We start from the raw sequence: 20,146 nt of genomic DNA on the forward strand, positions 1-20,146 counted from the left end.
ACTCATGAACCATGACATCATGACCTGAGCTTAAACCAAAAGTTAGACACTTAACCGACTGAGCCACCCAGGTGCCCCTAAGTCATCTTTTGATTAAGCAAAATTCGAAAGTAATAATAATTTAAGTTGTTCCTGGGAATTAATTACCATAAGACATTCATTTGTGAATGACATCAACTTTGACTATTTACTATATTAAAACCTAGAATTCCTTAATTTATTAGGTTGGGGGGGTTCCCTGGAATCTTCATCTTTAACCAGACATTAAAACATACATTTTCTCCCTCCCTCTCTCTCTCTCTCACACACACACACACATAAACACACACGCACACACACACACACACACACACATCAATGTAGAAAATATTGAAAACAGAATAAGATCTGTGGCCTAGCCAACAGTATTGTATTACAGTTATATAAAAGCCACCATTGGGGGAAGTTGAGGGAAGTATATGTGGGACTCTCTGTATTATTTTTTTGACTTCCTATGTGTCTACAATTATTTCAAAATTCAAAATTTGAAAGAGTGTGAAGGATTCTTTTGCTTATGAGAATCAAGCATGGGGAAATGCTTGGAACTTTAAACTGCACAATATACTTAAGTAATGTACTCATGACTTACTTAACATATGGAAACGCCAGCAGTATATGGTCAGATACATTTGCCTTGATTTCCCACACACAGGTTATGTTGTCGTGCATTTCATTCCGCGGGGGATTCCTAATCGCTCCAGATGAGTTAGTGATAACACTGCCACACGAAGATTTTTCTAAAAGCAGAAAGGTATTTTAGAATTCAGTTTTTTCATTGTTCAGTTCACTCATTTTGTAATTGATGCTCTTTTTTTTTTCCTACAAAAAAGGACTCAATGATCATTACCTTGTGGGTATTGTCTTAGGATATATCAGATGCATAAACCGGTCTAAAAATTCTTGCAAACTTAGAAAATTAGGGCATGAAAGTGTCAGCATTTTGAAATATCTCTCATGTTCTTTTGAGAATTCTGTCACTGACATGGCCTTGCTGGGCAAAACAGTTATCCAATATTAGCCAGAAGCTTTCTCTCTGGTTACTCCCTAGTGGTGGGTTCTGTGGCTTTGGTTTATGTCAGACCACCTGTAGTAATGAGTAAGTGGCTTCATTTTCCCAATTAAAGCTGAGCCTATATGGAGCCTCTATGTATATGAAGATATCAGTGTTCGATCTGTCATCTGTTAAAATTTATTAAAGTTACACTATTAAAAATCTACTACCGAGTGGAGAGAACTTGCCTTGAGTCATCCACCCCTCCAACTGACATCATCTCTGTCTGCCTGTTCACCACCTGTTCACTTGTTTTTCCAACTGCATGTCTATCTGCCTGTCCATCTGTCTGATACTCAGTACAAAATTAAAGGTAACACCTGTGACAATGGCTTTCTCCATCAGATTATCTGGCTGTGTGAGAATTGGACCTACATTCGATGGGCTCTGGTCATCTACCTGTGCCTCTTCCATAGAAAGACCAGTCAGGCCCTCCATGCATCAGTATTATTTTAGCCCTTTATCTCCAATTGGTACTAAGAAAAGTTTAGCAAAGCTTCTGGAAGCCCAAGATACAGGAAACAAGAGAGGGGGGAAAATGGAAGATGAGAAAGAAAGGTCAAACAAGGAACACAGAGATTGTCAGAGAAGGGAAAAGGGTGAAGAAGAAGAGCAAGATCATTATGGTGGCAGCTCTCTGAAATGATGCTCTTGTGTAGCGGCCCTGGCAACATTGCTGTGTTAAGAGCTGCATGTTTATTCTCCACGTGTAGTGCCCGTGCTGGAGACCACACAGGCTGGCATCACTTGATTAGTTGCCTTCTTTGACTGCACAGAGATGGAACTGGAGCCATAAATTTATCAGCCTTCATTATTGGACACTTTACTCAGAACATGGTTTCAGGGTGGTGACCCAGGTAGGACAGTAGTATTTTTGCTCCACTTCCTTGGAGAGTCACTTCAGGGCTTGAGCTAGAAGATGGTGGTCAGAGAAGCCAAGGACACTAAACTCTCACCTGCTGCCGTTGTTCCTGCGATGACAGCCAGTGGGTGATCTGTCAAACACACAAAGGACATGTGGCTCGTCAGCTGGCGCTGAGGTCCCCATCCCACCTGCACATGATACCCTGAAGGAACTCATAACAAATACACTGTGGGGTCCCTCCCAGAACTGCTGAGTCATCTTTGGGGGCAAGGCCCGAGCATGTTGGGGATGTTAATAGGTAGGAGATGGAAGAAGCACTGATCTAGATCCTTCCCAGATCTTGATAAATTATCCTCTTGTCATACACACAAATGAGATATCTTAAAATTCAGGGGTTAGGAAAACTAAGGACATGAAATTCTAGCACCCATGGACAATTCCAGTGACTCAAGGGCCAGAGTTAGGAGACTTCGAGGTAAGAATAGGAAGAGGCACTGCTTCACCCCTTTCTTTGACCTGGCGCTGCTCAGAAATACTGAGTCAGCACCTAAGGATGCTGTGGACCTTCCTTCGTGCCTTCTGGAGACCCTTTTCGTGGGACCAATCCTTTCCCACCTACTGGAGCTGACAACCCAGGAGGGAATGTGCCTGAAGCTTTATCAGACTTTCCTACTCAGCCTTATACATGACCCATTGTCTGATCAAAAGCTGAGGGCAGGGCATCGGAATGTGGGGGATTAAGAAGGAGAGAGGGCTGTAATAAGTCCATTTTCATTCATAATTTTGTCTATTTGGGTGCTCTCTCTTTTCTTTTTGATTAGTCTGGCTAGAGGTTTGTCAATTTTGCTTACTTTTTCAAAAACTGTTGGTGGGAATGNTAAATAAAAAAAAAAAAAAAAGAAGGAGAGAGGGCACCGGCATGGAAAACTCTGAACTGCTACTGAGAGCATGGAGGAAAGCCAACAGCAAAAGCAGCTCTGTGGGCACCAGGAACTAGGCAGGGGCATGAAGAGAGTGGGGTTAGGAATGGGTCACCTTGACTTTGGCCAGGTCTGTTCCACCAGCATCTGCCCCCCGGGCAGGAAGGGTCCTTCCCCACCTCTTACATTTTAACCACCCCCTACCCTACCCACCCATATCTCATTGTCATTACCTTGCAACCCCCAGAGCTGACAACCTGAAAGTGTTATACAGAAGTCTGGGATTAAAATCTGCTGCCTGTGTGTAAAATGGGGAAGAAGTAGAAAGTGAGGCTGGATCAAAAGATTTCTGAGGTACTATCCATTTCTCCCACTGGACAGTCAGGTGACTCCACATGTCCCAGTCCCTCCACTGGCCTGGAGAAGGACATATCCAACTTCCAGCAGAACCTCTTCCCCAAGGTTTGGGTAAACTGCACGTGTAAATATCACCTTCCTTACCTGGTGGTGTGGCCATAGAATATTCAGCATCTGTAAGTGTGAGGGATTAAAATATCTGCTGTAAGCAAATAATGTACTGATTCCTTTTCAATAGCTACATTTACATTGTCTTTTGAAAAGTACTCTCTCAGAAAGAGCCAAGGCTAGGCTCTGCCAGGGAGGGAGCAGGGGTTTACCTGAACAGATCACGCCAGCATCTTCTCCGTGCCCACAGTTGTGGGAAAGCCAGCCGATGTGGGAGCACTCCTCCAGGTGCTGTTCATCTCCCCCGCAGTGCACATTGTCAAGGAGGATCTTCCCAGAGCCTTCCCCAAAGTGGGCCTCACCTGGGGCTGAAATGGCCCAGCCACACCCCAGCTGCCTGCAGATGATGTTTGCTTCTGGCAAGTCCCAGAGGTCATCACACACCGTCCCCCAGACTCCCTGGTAGAAGAGTTCCACGCGACCTGCACACCTCCCATGGCCACCTACCAGCCGCACAGGGGCCCAGCCTCCTGGAGAAGAATCGAGGGTCAAGGGGTGATGGCCACTCAGTCTGCCTTTTGATGACTGGACTATGTGCTACACAACCTAACTTCTCTTACGTTCCCTGTCTTTGTTATTCACACTCCACACTGTCATGTGAGATCCCATGCCATTCTCTGCATGTGTCTGCTTTGAGAAGTCTGTAATGTCTTCCTTATCCTTATTCTATTTAAGACTGCTTGTCTGTGGTAGAGTATTTACCAAAATGACCACAGTTCTCTTCCTGATCTCCCCGCTCTTTGTAATGTGACACTGCTGCTCTGCCTAAGAGGTTAAGCTTATTTTCCTACTCTTCGATTCTAAGCTGGTGGCCTGGGACTTGCACTGGCCAGTAGAATATGGCAGAAGTAATGGCACACTCATGTGGAACTGATGCCTCAAGAGGCATGACAGGCTTCAGCTGACTCCATGGGAACACTGAGGTAATCATGCGAATAAGCTTGAGCTAGCCTGTGGGTGACGAAAGACACCTGACCTCATTGCCTCTGTCACCTCAGATAACAGCTATGAAACTGTAAGACACGTGCGGGAGGCCATCCTAGGCCAGGCAGTCTTCAGCTGACTTGCTGGCTAGCCACAGATGCATGAGCAAGCCCAGCCAAGGCAGCCAAGACCAGCCAAGCCTGTCCTAGATTGGCAGAACTGCCCAGGTGACCCTTAGACTCATGAGCGATAATAAATGGCCATCATTTTAAGCCACTCTGTTTTGGGATGGTTTTACATGGCAATAGATAATTTATACACTTGCTTATCCGTACCTGTTTCTTAGATCAGTTACTTTTTGTGGTGATCATTTTGCAATATATACAAATATGGAATCATTATGTTGTAGACCTGAAACTAATATAACGTTATATGTTAATTATACCTAAAAAAATGGAGGTAAAGAAAGGAGCTTGACCATACACAAAAAAATGTGAACTTAAAAAAAACATAAAAAAGAAAGATGTGGAGTGTGAATTCATGTGATTGAACTCACAGAGCCAACAATGGCACCTTTGGTAATAGCCACACCCTGAAAGCCATGGCCAATGGCCAGGAGCTATGGCACCTGCTGGTCACTATTCTATCAGGGATGCTCAAACTCTGGGCAGTGATAAGGGCGCCTCTCTCTCCTTCCTGAATCTTTTGAGTGTACAGCTAGATTGAGACTCAGGAGTCCCATGTTTTACTCCTGCCTTATCTGACCTCAGATTAGACCTAATTTTTAAAAGAAAAAAAAAACTAACTCAAGGCTGAATATCCTGAAATATTGTTCATCCCTGACCATACCAGAAAACCATCTCAAAGAGCCACCTCACTATTCACAAATTCTGTATGGTTATTGGCCAGCACTACATTCTAATTTGGAGCACGTTAATCTCTCCCATCCTGCAGTCTATCTGGTTTCTTCCCTGCTTGACATAATCCCATTGCCCTCTCACCCTTTAGGTTCTGCCAAGACCTTTTGGATCTGGATGGAGACTCTCTTCTAGGAACCCATAGCATTCTGCGCTTCCCCATTAGAGCATTCACCACACTTTTTGGTAACAGTTCTTCCCCACCATGGACTTTACTTACTTGAAGATCAGTTCTGTTTATTGCTATATATAACCCTAGTGGCATTATGTATCCTTAGTGACATATATTCATTCACTCATTCATTGTTGAATAAACAAAGTTGTTCAGAAGACATATTGTAAAGAGAAACAGTCTTACCAGGAGGTGCAGAAGAAGGTGGGTGTTGAGCCACTGATGTGGGAAGCAGGTTCTCATAGGCTGTTGGTGGGTAAAAAAGAAGGATGGTCATCTGGGAGCAGTCAGAACATTGCGAGAAGATACAGTTGCTTCAAGGGGTCAACTGCCTTCTTGCAGGACTCACCAGGAATAACCATGGCACTGTATTCTAAGGCCAGTGACTTCATAGCCACAAGATCTTCATTTAGGACAGAACATGGTATTATTGCCTGTTGACGAATGAACATGCACTGCATGTTCAAAAAAGCAAAGCTCATGGACAATTTGCCCCATGGCCTGCTGTAGGAGAGGCCATCAGGTGGCCATCATCTCCTTGGTGACTTCTCTCTAGGTGTGTCATGACTTCACCTGAATGAAGCAAGGGGATTCACATAGCAGTTCCTGGAAGTGGAGTGTGGGAGAGGGAGGAGGGCATCAACTCTGAAATGTGTGAGAAACCTTTGAATGCAAAGGAACTCTTTTATATCTTGACTGAGGTGGTAATTATACAACTTCACACAATCACCCAAATCCAGCTAACTGGACCTGAAAATGGGTGAGTTTTATAGTACACAAATCAAGCATTATAAAAATATGATAGGCTGATGGCTGAATGAAGGGACACTAGATTGATTGATAAATTTATTGTGTGATCTAGGTAGGTAGGAGCTCATTTTCAAATCCTTCAAACTCTGATGCATATTTGAAATTATCATAATAAAGTGTCAGATGGGAAAGGGTCCTTCAGTTTCTAGTACAAAACCTACATCTCTGTCTTTGGACGATAACCTCTCACTTGCCAGGAAGCCATACACTTCATTCAGCCAATCAATGTGGCTGCTGATCCTTTCCTTGTTAGTCACAGAATGTCAAAGGCATAGAATTTTAGAGAGCATGGAATCCAGTGTGCCTGTTCTAATGACATGGAGAGTGAGGGCCAATGTCATTCACCTGGAAAGAGACCAGCCAGGAACAAATTCCTTCTGCTCAGACCCTTTGAACCCTGCCCCCCTCACACAGCCTCCCTTAGTTGGTGTCTGACCAAAAGAAAAACTGGGAGTGTTTGTCTAGTGCCAGGCGTTTGGGCATTGTCACATGCAATTCTCAATTATTCAATTCTCTATGTTACTCTGACTCTTACAAAGAGAAATAGAGATGAAATGGGATCAAGAGATGACATCAATTGTCTGAGGTCATATAATTGAGGGTGATCATATGCCATGTCTGTCCCTCGCATTAGGGTGCAGACCCCATGAAGGAAGAACATTGGGGAAGGGGAGATTTGATCTCTGCTGTGGCTCCAGTGTCTGTTGGCACAGAGTTCAGCACATGGTGGACAATCAGTCAATATCCATGAAAAGATGAGTGACTAATGAAGCTGGGAACCAAACCAAGATCTGACTCTGAACCTTACGCCAGGTCTAGTAGATGAGGCCAAATGTAAGACAGGTCTTACCTGTGGGCAGAGCAGCTGTGGACTGAGCACCTGTCAATGTGAAGAGAGACTGCACATTATCATGTCTTATTTAGTGACTATTTACTGGGAACATTCTAGATTTAGGGAGTTTGGAGGCAGAGAGAAGCAGAGACCTTGCCCTTGGGGGTCTCAGTATGCCACGAGACCAGCCAGCAAATGCTGAGTGTCCCAGGGGAGTGTCAGAAGGCAGTGCTCCCCCAGGTGTTAGGTGTTGAGGGGTGTGGCTCAGGATGGGCCAGGTGCAGCCTGGAAGAGCTTGTCATTTGTAGCAACGTTATTCCAGCTGCCAGAGGGACAGAATCAGGAAAGGTTCTTGGAGCAGAGTCAACTGGAAGGACAGAGAGGTTTGGGAAGGCCACCAGGCCTTGGAACACCAGCTGACAAATTTGGCCCATCACCCAGAGGTCACAAATTCAAATGAAAGTTTCCGAAAGCCATGGGAATAAAACAAATGAGGGGTTTGAGTGATGGGGACTGTGGGAACTGGAAAGCTGTTTCATGACCAAAGTGTCAGCCTTTATCAGATCCAGTTGATGAATGTAACAAAAGAATTTGTTATTTTGAGCCTGAACTTCTGTTTTTAATTTTTTTTTCACAAATGGAAGAATTTGGAATTTTATGCCAGATACTCCCAGTTGGCTGAATTTGAGTTCAGCCTGAATTTTCAAACCAAACAGGTCATATTGGAGCCTGGCTCTGTGATCGTGAGCCATACTCAGCAATCTTTTTAGTCAAGGGAATGGTCAGGCTGATGCATAACTTAGAAAGGGTGTAGACAACACCAGTGGCTACCTTGATCCACTGACATTTCTGGACCATGCTGGGTTGTGTGTGTGGAGGAATGAGTAGTGAGGGGATAAGAGTAGCCAAACGAGGACTGACAGCCAGCCCCTCACCTGCGCAGATGACACCGGCATCCTCCAGGTGCCCGCAGTTGAGCCCAGCCTCACCCCTGTGCACACACTGCCCCAGATGGCTCTCACTGCCCGCACACTGCACATCGTCCAGAATGATCTTCCCGGAGCCTGCCCCGAAGTGGGCCCCTGTGGGGGCTGCCATGGCCTGGCCACACTGCAGCTGGCGGCACACGACTGTGGCCTCGGCCAGGTCCCAGAGGTCATCACACACAGTCCCCCATGTGCCCTGGACGAGAACCTCCACTCGGCCTGAGCACCTCCCTGTGCCATTCACCAGCCTCACGGCCATCCGGGCTCCTGAGAAGACAGAGCAGTGGGATATTGTGAGATTGACCTTTATTTATGTCAGCATATTGCCTTGATCCTGTTACAGTGGACCGATATACTGCTGATGTCATGATTCCTCTGGGTTGGGCAGATAGAGAGATCTACAGTCTTGGAACATCAAAGCTGGAGTTTCTCCTTCCTGGAAGTGCCAGAGACCCTAGGGAGCAGCAACATCTGACTTCTAGAGGGGGAAAGGCAGAGGTCCTTGGTTCTCAGTGTTACATATGTCTCCCCATCTCACCAACAGCCAAAGAACTTCAGGGAATCCTTGACTTGAGGGCCACCCGGATGCAATGGCCATGCCTTTGTGGACAGCTGACCAGAGTATTTCTACGGCAGTTGTCCAGTACGGTGTAATCTGGAGATTGCAGAACGCTATTCCAGTACTAAAGACATTTCTTTGCACCAGCATAGTGGTATTTTTAACCATAGAATGTTCACTGAATGCCTAATAGGTGCAAAAGTTGATAGAGTTCACCCCTCAGGATTTATAATCAGCGACAGAATGGAGAGACCACACACTTTGCACTATCAGGGCAAATAAGAGGAATACCTCTAGGAGTCTAACAACACTATTGGTGACAAACATTTCATCTACTTTGGGAGATGAGTTTATGGAGGGCTGGCTTTGAAACAGGAAGGTAATTTCTGCAGGTTGATCATGAAGGAAGGAGGTTCATTCCAGACAGAGTGAAAGGAGAGGAAAGTTCACATTGGAGGGAAATCTGTGGGGTCTTCAAATGCAACATGATTTGATTAAATAAACTAATTTCCTCTCCTTCCACAGCATGTGAAAGGCCTTAAAATATAACCTGCAAGGAAAGAGAAAGTTGGAAGAATAGTAAGAACTGACGGAAAATTTCCACACGTTCTTTTAGAAACTAGAGACCAGAGAAACCTCGCGGATGATGTATTTGGAGGAACAACATGCCAACCGATGTAGGAGTGAGGTGCTGGCAAAGAAGGTGATCAGGGTTAATTGTATTTTCTAAAGATGTCTATAAAATATCTCCAGTTCCTTGAGCCTTCTGGAACCTTGACAGTCTCATGTCGGAAGGAAGAGTCTCTGCATCATCCCTTCGAATCTTGGTGGGCCTTTGTGACTTTCTTGATCAATGGAGTGTGGCACGAGTCAGGGTGAGGGAAGTGCATTGCACTTGTGCTCTATTTCCTCAGGGGACTGACTCCTGGAATCTGGCCACCACCCTGGGAGAAAGGCCAGTCCTTATGCAGATGCTGACATTTGAAAGTCAAACATTTAAACACACTTCTCAGTGTGTTTAAGTTTCTCAAGATCAGTTCTCTTCAGCAAAAAGCAAATATTTGATGACAACAATGATGACGATAGTTATTATAGAGTTAACATTTATATAGACTTCTTGGGATCTAGCACTAAGGTAAATGATGTTTTCAGCATCTTTAACCTCCACAGTTAAGCCTTCCAACCATATCTGTGTATCTATGTGTGTGTGTAGATGTGTATATATAAATAATAGTGTGTATACATGTATATACACTGTCATGGATGTATTATAGACAAATATATTCTATTATTATAATACCTATACTGTAGGTGAGGAAATTAAGGCACAAAGCAGTTGAGTAACGTGCCCAAGATCACACAATTCTGAGAAACCAGTATTTGAAATTAGAAATTCTGGTTCCATAGCCCATGCAAGAAATCTTAGTGAGATTTATTTAGTAGAAAACCAAACAAAAACTAGAGAGAACTCCCAGAAGTATCAGATTCATATTTTGTGGGTACAGAACTAAGGTAGTGGGTGAAGTTGGAGAAGGAAGGCTGCCTGACAGTAAGTCTGTTAGTGCTGTGTAATCATTAATGCGCAAGTGTAGATCATGTTGATGGAAGGAAGGAAGGGAGGAAGGAAAGAAGAAAGGAAGGAGGAAAGGATTGAAAGAAAAGGAAGGAAAGAAGGAAGGAGGAAAGGAAGGTGGGAAGGAAGAAGGAGTAAGGAAGGAAAGAAAGAAGTAAGGAAGGAAGAAAGGAAAAGGAGGGAAGGAAAGGGAAGGAGGAAAAGGGAAGGAAAGAAAGGGAAGGAGGGAAGGAAGGAAGGAAGCAGAAAGAGGGAAAGGGAAGGAAGGAAGGAAAGGGAAGGGAGAGAGGCAGGGAGGAAAGAGGGAAGGAGAAAAGAGCCATCATACCACAACATAAACAAGATGAGAACCAGACCTATTTTACAAATGAGTCTCGGTTTTAATAGTCCAAAGGCGGGGTGCCTGGGTGGCTTAGTCGGTTAAGCGTCCGACTTTCGCTTAGGTCATGATCTCACGGTTCGTGGGTTCGAGCCCCGCCTCGGGCTCTGTGCTGACTGCCAGCTCAGAGCCTGGAGCCTGTTTCAGAGTCTGTGTCTCCCTCTCTCTCTCACCCTCCCTCGCTCACGCTGTCTCTCTCTCTCTCTCTCTCTCCTAGAAATAAATAAAAAACATTAAAAAAAATAGTCCAAAGGCAAATTTGTTTAGAATTATTCATAGTAACACATGTAGGAAGTCAATAATTTAGAATTCCACCTTCCCCAATACATATTAGGCCAAATACTATTCTTAAGAGCTGCTTCCTGGGAAATTAAAATATTCCCTGGTCAGATAATTTGAGGAAATGGTCAATACTTAACATTTTTTGGGAATCCATAAGCTCATTGACAGAGTTAAGTCCCTTAGATGTCCTGAAGTAAAACTACAACAAAAGCAAAAACTTGTCCCATTAGTTCAACTGAAGTTTCTGAGATTCAGAAACATTACCCCAGTTTGTGTGTGTCAGGGTTACTGTCTTGCAGAATTTAGACTCCACACAACACATTTTAGGAAATGCCAATATATCCTAATAACATAACCAAAGAAAGTTTTTTCTTAGAAATAATGATGGACCTTGAGGGTGTTATGCTTAGCAAAATAAGTCAGGCAGAGGACAAATATCANTCCTAAAAAAGAAAAGTAAAAACCCTACAGCAAACATCACACTAATGCTAAAATTTTTTAGAAGCGTTCCACTTAATCAGAAATAAGATCCTTATGCATTATGCTTCCATCAAGGAGGCCCTATCCAACACAAGAAAAATAAAAGATATGAAGGGGAAAAAAAAGAAATTATAACTAATGCTCTTTATTTCTGTTTTTGTCTTTAGTAATAAGATGCATTTTGGGGTGCTTAGGTGGTTCAGTCGGTTGAGTGCTGACTTTGGCTTCAGGTCATGATCTCATGGTTGGTGAATTCAAGCCCTGAGTTGGGCTCTATGCTGACAGCTCAGAGCCTGGAGCCTGCTTCGGATCCTGTGTCTCCCTCTTTCTCTGCCCCTCCCCTGCTTGCACTCTATCGCTCTCTTAAAAATAAAATAAACATAAAAAAGATGTATTTTATTTAGAAACATTTAAGCATGAACATGTATGTAGGATATATTAAAAGTACCAATTTATATTAAAAATTATATTACTATACCTGAGTATAGGCTAATCTAGAGCTAATCATTTAATAACTAAAGTAAAAACAGAAATACCAAAACACCAAACAAAAGGCAACTGAGTAAAAAGAACAGAAAATAATGCTGTATACTTAGAAGAAAGTTATTCTATTTTTTTGAAGAGGGGTGCTGCTCATTCAGTAGGAATTTATTAAGGAGTAATGGATTTCGATCCCAAAGAATTTTTCTAATAGATTTTAATTTACTAGAGATAAAGATCTGTTTCTTTTTTTGAAGATGTTTCTGTAGATGCAAAGCAGATGTGCAGGTAGGTCTCCCAGGGTGAAGAAGGAAGAGACAGGTTGGGGCTCATTCCTAACACAGAGTGCTTGGTATGTTAAAAGGATACATTTTGCCTGTCTGCCACACTGGAAACTATAAATTTACAAGTTTTTTCCCCATTAGGAATGTTATACTAAAAACTACTGAGTGGGTGACTACCCACAGCCGATTCCCCCTTTCCTGGGTATGGTCATAATGTACCTCCACCATAGCAGTTAGGCTCAAGAATGTTCTTTTCCCAGTAATCCAGATGTAGCTTTGGACATACTTTCCCCCACTCCCCAAAAGGCTAATAGTCACATGGGTTTGGAGTCAGACTGACATGTGCCCAAATCTCGGCTTCACCATATTCTAGGTGGGTGATGCTAGAGAATGATCCTTTCTGTGTCTCATTTTTAAAAAATGATTTATTTTTGAGAGAGAGAGAGCGAGAGAGAGAGCGTGAACAGGGGAGGGTCAGAGAGAGAGAGAGATACAGAATCCAAAGACAGGCTCCAGGTGTGAGCTGTCAGCACAGAGCCCGACACGGGGTTCGAACCCACGAACCNATTTTTGAGAGAGAGAGAGCGAGAGAGAGAGCGTGAACAGGGGAGGGTCAGAGAGAGAGAGAGATACAGAATCCAAAGACAGGCTCTAGGTGTGAGCTGTCAGCACAGAGCCCGACACAGGGTTCGAACCCACGAACCGCGAGATCATGACCTGAGCCAAAGTCGGACCCTTAACAGACTGAGCCACCCAGGCGCCCCTCTGTGTCTCATTTTATGAGACAATGATGAGGGTTGTGGGGAGAATAATGCTGGGAGGTTCTTGTGAGCGTTCAATGAACTGTCAGTTGTATGAAAGCATCCGATTCTCTGCTTTATCACATTTTGGTTGTTACACAAACATCAGCCCCTTCCCTCGTTTTCCCAAGGACTCACCTGCCAGAGGCGTGGCTGTGGATGGCAGGGCCGTAGGCTCCGCTGTGTCTGTGGCTGTGAATAATCCATCACCTGTCAGCAGGGACAAACAGAAGCATCCCCAGTGATTGGGACATCCCCTCATTTTAACTTCAGAAAGACAAAGTTTCAGGGACGCTCAGGTGGCTCAGTCGGTTGAGCGTCTGACTCCTGATTTCAGCTCAGGTCATGATAACATGGTTTCGTGTGTTCAAGCCCCACATGGGGCTGTGTGCCCTGACCCTGTAGAAGCTGCTTGGGATTCTCCTTTTTTTCCTCTCTCTCTGCCCCTCCCCTGTTTGCAATCTTTCTGTCTCCCTCTCAAAATAAATAAGCTTTAAAAAAAAGAAAAGAAAGAAAGAAAGATAAAGATTTGAACACTAAGCCAGCTTGAAGGTCACAGTCAGATATAAATGCGGCCTCCTGACTCTGCTCTTACACAGCCAGGGGTCCTCTCCAGGCTGTGATCAGCCCCGAGCATAGCGTCAGGCCCAGGAAGGGGCCGGGCTAGTCCCCCGCACACAGCGCCCTCCTCCCTATTCCCCACAAAACAAATAACCTACCTGCACAAAACAAATAACCTACCTGCTGGATTGGTCGTCGCGACAAGTGCCACAGGCTCTGTGGTGGGCACGGCTGCTGTTAGCACGTCACCTGTGTGTGTAAAGCAAAGAGAGGCCTTGTTCACTGCTAGATGCCACCTCCCCACATGGGGAGGGTGGGCTTCTGATAGGCCCAAATAGATGGCTAGGCACAAGTCTGTCCTGTTATGGTCTGGGTCCATGCTCCAACTGCCTTCCCTGCCATGCTCACCCAGCGTGGGTATCAGACCCCACTGTGGGATGAAATGCTCACCCATGGACGGAACCCCCTTGCCTAGCACACTCCAGTTCTCGAAGTGTCCATAGAACCAATGGTAGATTTTTTCCCTCATTTTCTTTGAGGAGCAATCCAGATGTGTTCTGTCGCAGACATACAGTCAAGTACACCGCTGAACGTTTGTCATTTCGATTTTTGGTGGCTTTGTCTGGGCTCCGAGTAGCCTAAACCGTGTGAGGCTCCCATAGGGCATGAAGGCAGCCCCGTTTTCATCTTATCGACTCATAAAATGGCAATAAAGTACTGTTTTGCTTCTTTTTAAAAAGTTATTTATTTATTTTAAAAAGTGGGCTCTACCCCCAGCACAGGGCTTGAACTCACAACCTTGAGGACAAGGGTCTTGTGCTCTACTGACTGAGCCAGCCAGATCCCTCTGTTCTGCTCCCTTTCTAAAACAGCTTTATCAAGGCATTGTTGCTATTCAGAGAGCTGCCCATATTTAATGTGTACAGCTTGTTGGGTTCAAACACATACAAACACTTGTGAAGCTATCACCATAGTCATGGTAATAGACATATCCAGCACCTCCCAGAATTTGTGTTTTTTTCCCTCCTTTTTTTTTTTTTTTTGCTGTAAACACTTAGCATGGTATGTATCCTCTTAACAAATTAAAAAAAGTTTTCTGATGTTTCTTTTTGAGAGACAGAGAGAGAGGAAGAGAGAAAAAGCACAAGTGGGGGAGGGACAGAGATATAGAGGGAGACATAGAATCTGAAAGAGGCTCCAGGCCCTGAGCTGTCAGCACAGAGCCCAACGCGGGGCTCGAACTCAGGAACGGTGAGATCATGACCCAAGCCAAAGTTGGATGCTTAACCGACTGAGCCACCCAGGCACTGCTCAAATTTTCAAGTGCACAATACCATATTGTTAACTGCTTGCACTGTGTTGTATGGCAAGCTCTAGCATTTATTCATCAACATAACTGAGACTTCATACCATTGAACTCTCCATTTCCCCCTCTCCTGAACCCTTGACAACCACCATTCTATTCTCTGCTTCTGCGAGTTTGAATATTTGAAATGCCTCATATAAGTAAAATTGTGCAGTATTTATCCTTCTGTGATTGGCTTATTTTGCTTAGCATTATGTCCTCTGGATTCATCTATATTGTTGCAAATGGCAGAATTTCCTTCTTTTTTAAAGGCTGAATGATATTCACTTTATGTATGTACCACATGGTCTTTATCCAATCATCTGTTGTTAGACATGTGGTTTTTTTTTTTTCCCATCTCTTAGCAATTGTGAATGGTGCTTCAATGAACACGGGAATGCAAATGTCTCTGAGATCCTGATGTCAATTCTTTTGGGTGTATTAACCAGGAATAGGATTGCTGTATCATATGGTAGTTTTATTTTTAATTTTTAAGGAATCTTTGAAATAGTTTCTATAGCAGCAAAACCATTTTACAGGTCTATGAACAGCGTGCAAAGGTTCCAATTTCTCTACAACCTCACCATTCGTGTTATTTCTCTTTTTAAAAATAGTAACCATCTTAACAGTTGTGAGGTGATATCCCATTGTAGTTTTGACCTGCATTTCCCTAATGATTAATGGTATTGAGCATCTTTTCATATACCTGTTGGACATTTTTATATTCTCTTTGGAGAAATGTCAGTTCAAGTCTTTTGCATTTTTTTAATGTGGTTATTTGATTTTTTTGCTATTAAGTTTTAGGAGTTCTATACAGATTTTGGAAATTAACCCCTTAGCAGATATATGATTTGCAAATATCTTCTCTCATTCCATAGGTTGCCTTTTAATTCTGTTGATTGTTATTTCTGCTATGCAGAAGCTTTTCATATTGATACAGTCCCACTTACCTTTTTTTGGTTTTGTTGCCTATGTTTTGGGTATCATATCAAAGAATTTATTGCCAAGACCGGTGTGAAAAAGACTTTCCCCTATGTTTTCTCCTGGAATTTCAAAACTTCAGGAGTTATGTTTAAGTCTTTAATCTATTATGAGCTAATTTTTGTGTATGGTACAAGGCAGGAGGCCAATTTCATTTTTTTTTTTTTTTGCACATGGATATTCAGTTTTCCCAATATTATTATTTGTTGAAGAGACCTTCCTTTCTCTATTGTGTATTCTTAGTACCCTTGTCAAAGATCTGTTGAGTAGGTTTATTTCTGGGTTCTCTATTCTGTTCCATCGGTCTATATGCCTATCTTTATGCCAGTACGATAGGGTAGGTTTATAATACATTTTGAAATCAAGGAGTACAACGCCTCTAACTTTGTCCTTCCTCAAGATCACTTTGGCTATTCTGAGTCTTTTGTAGTTTCATATGAATATTAGGATAGTTTTTTCTACTTCTGTAAAAATTGCCATTGGGATTTTGATGGAAATAACTTTGAATCTATAGATCTCTTTGGGCAGTATGGCCATTTTAACAATATTACGTTTTCCAATCCATGAACATGGGATGTCTTTACATTTATTTGTATTTCCTTTAATATCTTTCATCAATGTTTTATAGTTTTCAGTTGCAAATCTTTTACTTCTTTGGTTAAGTTTATGCCTAAGTAATTTTATTTTCGTTGATGATACTGTAAATGGAATTATCTTCCTAATTCTCTTTTTGGATGGTTCATTGTTAGTGTAGAGAAACACAATTGATTTCTGTATGTTGATTCTGCATCTTATAAATTTTCTGAATTCATTTTTTAGTTTTAACATTTTTTTCTCTCTGGAGTGCTTAGGGTTTTCTATATGTAAGATCAGGTCATCTGGAAACAAAGATAATTTAACATTTTCCTTTCCAATTTGAATTTCTGTTATTTCTTTTCCTTGCCTAATTGCTCTGCCTAGGAATTCCAGTAATATATTGAATAGAAGTGGCAAGGGTGAACATCCTTGTCTTTTATTCTGATCTTTAAGGAAAAGCTTTCAAATTTTACCATTGTGTATGATGTTAGCTGTGGTCTTGTCATATACAGCCTTTATTATTTTGAGGTACATCCCTTCTACCCCTACGTTGTTAAGTATTTTCATCATGAAATGGTGTTAAATTTTGTCAAATGCATTTTCTGCATCTATTGAGATGATTATGTGTAATTATCTGATTTATTTTTTAATTATTTATTTAATTGTTTTTAAAAAGTGTGATTCTGGTATAACTAACATACAGTGATAGATCAGTTTCAAGTGTACAATATAGTAATTCATACATTACTCAGTGCTCATCATGATAAGTGAACTCTTAAACCCCTTCCCCGATTTCACCCATTTTAAAAAATCTTTAATTGTGTTAGTGTGGTATATCACATTTATTGATTTGTATATGTTGAACTACCCTTGCAACCTAGGGAAAAGTCCCACTTGATCGCAATGTATGTTCTTTTTAAAGTGTATTGTATTGTTTTCTTTTAAAAAAGATCTCAAACATCTTTTTAAAAAGATGATCAGACACTTAGAGTAAAATATTAGGATTTGATAAAACTCAGTATTGGATACTCAGGGGTTCAAGATATTAATTTTACATTTGTCAGTGAGCTTGAGACTTTTCATAATGTTATTTTGTATATGTAAGTGATTGACTAGTCATTTAATTATTTTGATCTGTTTAAATAATTTGGGACTAGACTATCTACAAGCAGTTATACCATCAAAGTGGTTATTTAAAATGAATTGTAATAGAAAAAGAAAAAAATCAAATAATTGATTTAATTTTTTAGTTGGTCACATGGTTCATTGTACTAGGTACAATGTACAATCAGTCTTCTTATGTCAAATACACACCAGAAGTTTTACTCCTAATGGCAAAGCAACTGAGACTCAGTTCCAGTCAAGGTGAAGAAGGGGATCTTGTGCGTGTGTGGCCACTGCCAGTGGAAATTTTACTAGCAACCATTTTATTACAATATCCATGTTATCATTATTTAAGGAAAGAGGCTTTGTTACTCTCCTATCAAATGCCTACAGAGGTGGAAATGATTTATTTTTACGTGCTTGTCCTCTTCTAACCACTTGTGTTTGTATTTTTCAGATTCCTGAAATTAAAAGGATGTTACACACTGATCATACAAATATCTACTGATATGTGAATCTATAAGCAGTTCTTGATCACCATAAATATCATTTGGTAGAAATTAATTCAATCTCAACTGATTCTATTTTAATTAACTGAGCCTCTGAACCCCTGGAGACAGCTAAATATTCTCAACGTCCAGGTTTTGTTTAGGTAAGTTCAGGAATTATTTAAGAGGTCTAGTGGTGAAACGAGAAGCCTGATTCCCCTTCGGCTCTGTGCCCCTCTGTATGATGTGATATGATGTAGGATGGCTGTTAACTATTCCACCCTGGAGTGACTCAACCATGCAGGACCACTGAGCTGCACAAACCCCGGAATCACCATTCATGTATGACATGTGGTGACCTGCATGATGATGGAATTCACGGTGCATTCTAGTAGGGTAGTGACCCCCAGAAGTTGTTCAATGCAAAGACCCTGCTAACTTGGCTTAGGAAAGGTCCAAGGAGGAAAATCTTCAAAGCAAAGGAACCATGCAAAGATTGGACCAACCTGATAGTGTGTATGATTGGGTGGCAGTTTCAGGCTCTGTGGTTGGAGTGCGTCCTGGTGAATCATCAGCACCTAATGGCCAGAAGAAATACATGTGTTAAGGGCTAGGGTGCCATTTACAATATAAGTCATTAAAATAATCATTGAGAAATGCCTGAAAGGAGACAAAGTGATGTTGTGTTAAAAAAAACATAGCCCCTCACCTGCGCACACAACGCTGGCATCCTCCAGGTGCCCACAGTTGTGCCCAGCCTCACCCTTGTGTGCACACTGCCCCAGGTGACTCTCGCTGCCCGCACACTGCACGTCGTCCAGCACGATCTTCCCGGAGCCTGCCCCGAAGTGGGCCCCCGTGGGTGCTGCCACGGCCTGACCACACTGCAGCTGGCGGCACACGACTATGGCCTCAGCCATGTCCCAGAGGTCATCACACACGGTCCCCCATGTGCCCTGGACAAGAACCTCCACTCGGCCTGAGCACCTCCCTGTGCCATTCAGCAGCCTCACGGTCATGGAGGCTCCTGGGGAGATATGAGGAAGAGAGAGACTGGAGACCTAGCTCTCTGAGGTCAGGGAGATTTCTTACACTAGGGTATATTGCTAGGTAATTTTCAGAAATTCTGTCTCGACATAATCCTCATCACCTACAGTAAAAAGAACAGCCTTTGTAGATTCTTTAAATTAATTGGCTTTTCTATTTATTCTTATTGCAATGTGGCCCAGTAGACCTGGATGTAAATATCCCCAAGTGATATTTAAAGGAATTGTTTGTTTATTACCTGGTGATGTTCATATAGGAGATAAGGCTTATGGAAATATTAGTTCTTTTTGTTTAATGTTTAAAGTTTATTTATTTATTTTGAGAGAGAGAAAGAGAGCAAACAAGCGTTGGGAGGGTCAGAGAGAGAGGGAGAGAGAGAATCCCAAGCAGGCTCTGTGCTGTCAGCACAGAGCCCGATGTGGGGCTCAATCTCATGAACCATGAGGCCATGACCTGAATCGTAATCAAGAGTTGGACACTTAATCAGCTGAGCCACCCAGGTACCCCTGAAAATGTTAGGTCTGCAGTTAAAGGCAAAGAGGCATTAGCTTATGTGCTAACAAGAAGGCCTAGATATAGCCAAGGAGATAACTTTTGCTCAAATGGAGCAGTGCAAGGAAAATGGAAATTAATAGGTAACACTGTCTTTCATATATTTTATTATAGTAATTCTCTGTTGTAGACAGCCTAATAATATATTTAACATTTAACCGTTCCATATAATTTTCTCAAATCATCTTGGGATGAGCAGTTAGTTCTTGTTCACTTCATTCTCTAGTACCCGCAAGGTAACACTGATACATGTCATCAAGAAAAACACAGTGAAAACAACCACGGTGATCCTTGTAGTTGGGCAGGTCTAGGTGATCCAACCTTCACCACATATGGTTGTGTGACTCTAGTGTCGTCACAGTGACTTCTGTTCATCTGTTTTTTCTGAGCCTCTGCTTATACATTTATGAAATGTTGGAAATTACACCTTCTCTTATGGTTATTGTGGAGTGACAATATTGTGAAAGCACTTAATTCTGTGCATGGCACAGAACAGATGCTCAGGAAACATGTAGCAATTCACAGAGAGGCATTACCTGCTGGTATGAGTGTAGAATGAAGGATAGAAGGGCCTGTTGTGGCTATGGTAGCTGATAGTCCACCACCTATAAATG

At 42.5% G+C, this 20,146-nt stretch overlaps 1 protein-coding gene across 1 annotated transcript in view; it reads right to left on the reverse strand.

Moving 5' to 3' along the window:
- LOC144225803 (putative DMBT1-like protein) overlaps nucleotides 1–20,146 on the reverse strand; it is a 46,849-nt gene that overhangs the window by 18,842 nt on the left and 7,861 nt on the right. The window contains exons 4-10 of the mRNA XM_077757394.1: nucleotides 18,643–18,960; nucleotides 13,620–13,688; nucleotides 13,017–13,088; nucleotides 7,991–8,308; nucleotides 3,553–3,870; nucleotides 2,047–2,085; nucleotides 629–776 (exon numbers count right to left, since the gene is read on the reverse strand). Of these exons, the coding sequence (XP_077613520.1) occupies nucleotides 629–776; nucleotides 2,047–2,085; nucleotides 3,553–3,870; nucleotides 7,991–8,308; nucleotides 13,017–13,088; nucleotides 13,620–13,688; nucleotides 18,643–18,960 (1,282 nt within the window). The remainder of the gene's footprint in view (nucleotides 1–628; nucleotides 777–2,046; nucleotides 2,086–3,552; nucleotides 3,871–7,990; nucleotides 8,309–13,016; nucleotides 13,089–13,619; nucleotides 13,689–18,642; nucleotides 18,961–20,146) is intronic.

The sequence above is a fragment of the Crocuta crocuta genome, unplaced genomic scaffold, assembly GCF_008692635.1.
Source record: "Crocuta crocuta isolate KB4526 unplaced genomic scaffold, BGI_CrCroc_1.0 scaffold1063, whole genome shotgun sequence".
NCBI classification, from domain to species: Eukaryota; Metazoa; Chordata; class Mammalia; order Carnivora; family Hyaenidae; genus Crocuta; species Crocuta crocuta.